Source organism: Quercus lobata, chromosome 10, assembly GCF_001633185.2.
Source record: "Quercus lobata isolate SW786 chromosome 10, ValleyOak3.0 Primary Assembly, whole genome shotgun sequence".
Classification (NCBI taxonomy): Eukaryota; Viridiplantae; Streptophyta; class Magnoliopsida; order Fagales; family Fagaceae; genus Quercus; species Quercus lobata.
This window is the reverse complement of record NC_044913.1, coordinates 29,730,103-29,734,446: the sequence shown is the minus strand read 5'-3', so window position 1 is coordinate 29,734,446 and position 4,344 is coordinate 29,730,103. Positions and strand designations below refer to the sequence as shown.

Here is a 4,344-nt window from a genome sequence, read left to right as displayed (position 1 = left end):
TACTCTCATACAAATCTCACCCCATTACAAACTTCAAATCAACTCACCCCACATCCTCATGTCAGGTAAGGTTTCTCAATCTCTCTAATTGTTAGTTACATATATAAATATAATATATATATATATATATATATATTATTAGGTTTTTTTATGGGTATGTGTATCATGACTAATTTTTTTGTTTGGTTTGATATTGTTTTTTATATTTTTGATAGAATGATTTGAAGGTTTGTAATGAGGTGAGTTGTGTGTTTAGTTTTTTTTTTTAGTATAATTAATGATTTTTTATTTTTTATTTTATTTTGGAAACAAATGATAATGATTGGGTGTGTTTGTATGTGAATATGCAAATGTGGGGTTTGTAAGAAGTTATATTTGGTAGTGTATATATTTGCTAGGATTTTATACAAAGTAAAAAATATATTTAGGTATATATTTGTATTGTTAGGCTTTTATCATGACTATTTTTGCAAGTTAGTGTATATAATTTGCTAGGATTTATACAAAGTAAAAAATATTGTAGATATATATTTGTATTGTTAGGCTTTTATCATGACTATTTTTGCAAGTTAATGTATATATTTGCTAGGATTTTATAACAAGTAAAAAATATTGTAGATATATATTTGTATTGCTAGGCTTTTATCATGGCTATTTTTCTTATTGTTTGGTTTGATATTTTTATTTATATTAGTTGGAGCTGAGTTGAAATTTTGTAATGGGGGTGAGTTTTGTTTTTAGTTTTTTTATTTGTTTGAGTACGAAATGATAATGATTGAGTATGTTTGTATGTGATGTGGGGTGAGTATATGCAATTGTGGGGTGAGAATTTGTGATTTTTGTACTTTGAGTAGATAGAAAAGGTTTTGTAATTGATGTTAAATGAAAGAAAAAAATATGTCGCTAACATATTATACTTGACGATTTAATAGGTTCACAACATCTGAAGAATATTGATATAAATGTATACTACGGTGGACCCCTTAACAATCCTGGGGGGATTGAGGGATTTCCATTTATAGGGCCGGGTATCCAATGCTACCCCATGATGATACGTCGTAAGTTGAAGACGTTGAATGATTTGAAGTTGAAAATAATGGACGAATTGAATTTGAACTCTGCTTGGTATGACATCAAGATTATTTATCGTTACTCACAAGAAGTCCTACATGAATGGATAAATTACGGGTATATGGCGATTAAAGAAGACAAACATGTGAAGATGATGTTTAATAGGATCCAGAAAATGCCCCAAGTAAATGCTGCTGAGTTGTACATAAGTTTAGAGCTGCTTGCGGAAGTTGATACTGAGATGGTGCAACAAACAACTACGTCTTTACAATTTACAGCCCTTGATGATGGATGCACTGCAATGGGAGGGTATACAATGGGAGATTATATGCTCCCATCTCAAGATCATATTGTAAATACTGGTGAAACCCTCCATTGTCAAGAGACACATTTAGAGGAGGATGACGAAGACGAAGACTATGTTGAAGACGAAGACGAAGACGAAGACGAAGATCATGCTACGAATGATGGTGAAAGTATTGATGGTGTGGATGAGTACGAAGAGAGGATTGAACGAGGTGACCTTGAGAACGATGTGGATGACCATGAAGTCGTTCCCCATTTTGAAGAGGAAAATATGGAGTTCTATGATGAAGGTGATGCAGACGATGATATTGGCATCCAGCGTGATACAAATACGACCACTGGCTACAGACCTCCTGCCGACTCATTCTACGCAAATACTTGGGAAAATATGTTTGATCCTTCACGTCTATTAGAACCATTTGTTTGTACTTGGCAAGATGGGATGCATTTTTGTAAAGGGTTGACTTTTACAAATAAATCGGCGGTGAAACGTGCATTAACAATATACGCAGCAAATGATAATAGAAATTTTATAACCCGGAGGTCGAGCACCACAAAATTGTGCGTCGCATGCGTTAATGACAACTGCAAGTGGTATGTTGGGGCATTCATGAAGAATAAACTTAATGGTCTGTGGGTGGTCATGTCTTATGTGGGTCCACACACTTGTATACCCTTTAGCCTGCAAAGAGACGGTAGAATGATGGATTCTAATTTTGTTGCATCAGAATTGTGGAAAAATTGCGACAAAATCACACTGCTCGTATTGATGAGCTCTGGGAGATCATACGTACTAAGTATAATCATGAGCTTTCTTACTATAAAGTATGGGACGCAAAACAAAAGGCAATTGCTAAGATATTTGGGGATTGGGAGGAGTCTTACTAAAGGTTGCAGAAATTGTTGTTGGCATACTTGGATCAGGACTCAGGTACCAAGTACAGCTATCACACCATACCTAGGCCATACGAAGGTATTGCGGTACTTCACTATGTATATTGGGCATTCGCTCCATGCATTGCTGCATTCAAATAGTGCAGGCCAGTGATCAGTATTGATGGGACTCATTTGTATGGTAAATACAAAGGGGTGTTGATGATTGCAATGGCAACTGATGCTAACCAAAAGGTTTTGCCTCTCGCCTTTGCTGTTGTAGACAGGGAGTCAAGGCCTAGTTGGGGTTGGTTTTTAGAGTGTCTTAGGACTTCCATAGAGCATGTCATACCTAAGGATGACATTTGCATTATTTCTGACTGACATAAAGGTATCAGATGCGCCATTCGAGAGTGGCCTATAGGTGAGGACAGAAGGGAACAAGTATATCATCGATATTGCCTTCGACATGTTGCTAGCAACTTCAACACAAAATTTAAGGACCCGACTTTAAAGGCATTGGCCTTGAAAGCTGGATATGCGACTCATGAAGCAAAATTCACGTCCATAATGCAAACCATTAAGGAGACCGAGATTAATTTACTGAGGGGTGTAGACCCTACTAATCGCCACATCCTACTCTATATGCCTTACACATATCTAATGAGTGAGGATGTTGACAAATGGACCCAGTCACAGGATGGTGGAAGACGTTACGGGGCAATGACAACCAATATCTCTGAGTGTTTTAATGGGGTACTTAAAGGTGCCCGCGGTTTGCCCATTGCTGCAATGGTTGAGTTCACATGGTCCAAACTTGTTGCATATTTCTACGATCGACATGAAAAAATTCTTTCTGATCTCTCTCAAGGTAAGGTGTGGAGTGATTATGTAATGAAGATCTATAACAAAAATGAGCAGAAAACTGCAGGACACACTCTGAGGAATTTTAATCATGAAATTGGTGTATATCAAGTGGTTACCCCGTATAACGACCATAGAGGTGGAGGGGGAAACCACAGTCATGAAGTGCACGTAATTGAGCAAACATGTGGTTGTGGAAAGTGGCAAAACTTGAAGATCCCTTATTCACATGCAATTAAAGTTCTTAAAGGTCTGCACCTCGATGCGACCAGCTATATTGACCCATGTTACAGTTTGAACAACGCCATTCAGACATATTCACATCATTTTGTGGTGCCAAAATCAGAGTCATTGTGGAGGGATGTTTGCGGACCACGGTGGGTGCCTGACCCACAGCTGTTGCGGGGCAAAGGTCGTCCTGTGAAGTCAAGATTAAGGAATGAAATGGATGGGATACGACGAGAATGGGGAAGCCGGAGGGAAGATCCGGACTTGAGGGAGATTCAACCAAGGCAACGATGTGGAGTGTGTCATCAAGAGGGGCATAACCGCAGATGTTGTCCCAATTCCCATGGGGCTTCGACAAGTGGTAGTGCTGCAAACTAGGTAAGTGTTGTCACTGTTTTTATATAATATGCTCAGAATGTCATTTGGTTGTTGTTCTTCACATTTGGAAACTAACAACTGTACCTTCGTGGTTGTCAGGCGAGTGGAGACTGGATTTTTGAATGGCATTGTACGTGGGACTTGTGGTTATGTTCGGTATGGACAAGTGCAGCAAATTCTATGTAGACTATGTTGTATCAGTATGGAAAAGTTATAGGTGACTATGTAGAGTATGTTGTATCAGTATGGACAAGTGTTAGACGACTATGTAGACTATGTTGTATTGACTTAGTTTTTATTTTGTTTATTGCTAAATATTGTGCTAATTGAATATTTGTTATCCATTGTACTCGTTACATTAATTGCGTTGTGCAGCTTTTGCCTGTAATGCAATGATATGGCATTGACAATGTAGCTACTACTTTGCCAACTTCAACCACAGCGGCCTTGTTTGAACCGATGATAATGTATTGACTGTTTTTGTGTGCTAAGGGCAACTAAAATGCCCATGAATAGTAACTGTTTGAATCCGATTGTTTGCATCTGATGTACTCTCTCCTTGATTGGTGATTATGCTTGTATCTACTTCTTTACCGCTGACCATGTGATGTGTTCTAGATCTCT

The 4,344-nt window shown here is 38.0% G+C and overlaps 1 protein-coding gene across 1 annotated transcript; it reads left to right on the top strand.

Moving 5' to 3' along the window:
* Positions 1–1,096: 1,096 nt before the first annotated feature.
* On the top strand, positions 1,097–3,981 carry LOC115964614. Its single transcript, XM_031083889.1, has 4 exons — positions 1,097–1,971; positions 2,418–2,557; positions 2,642–3,720; positions 3,820–3,981. Exons 1-3 carry the CDS (start codon positions 1,097–1,099, stop codon positions 3,718–3,720), a joined length of 2,094 nt encoding a protein of 697 aa, XP_030939749.1. The 3' UTR covers positions 3,820–3,981.
* Positions 3,982–4,344: the final 363 nt, after the last annotated feature.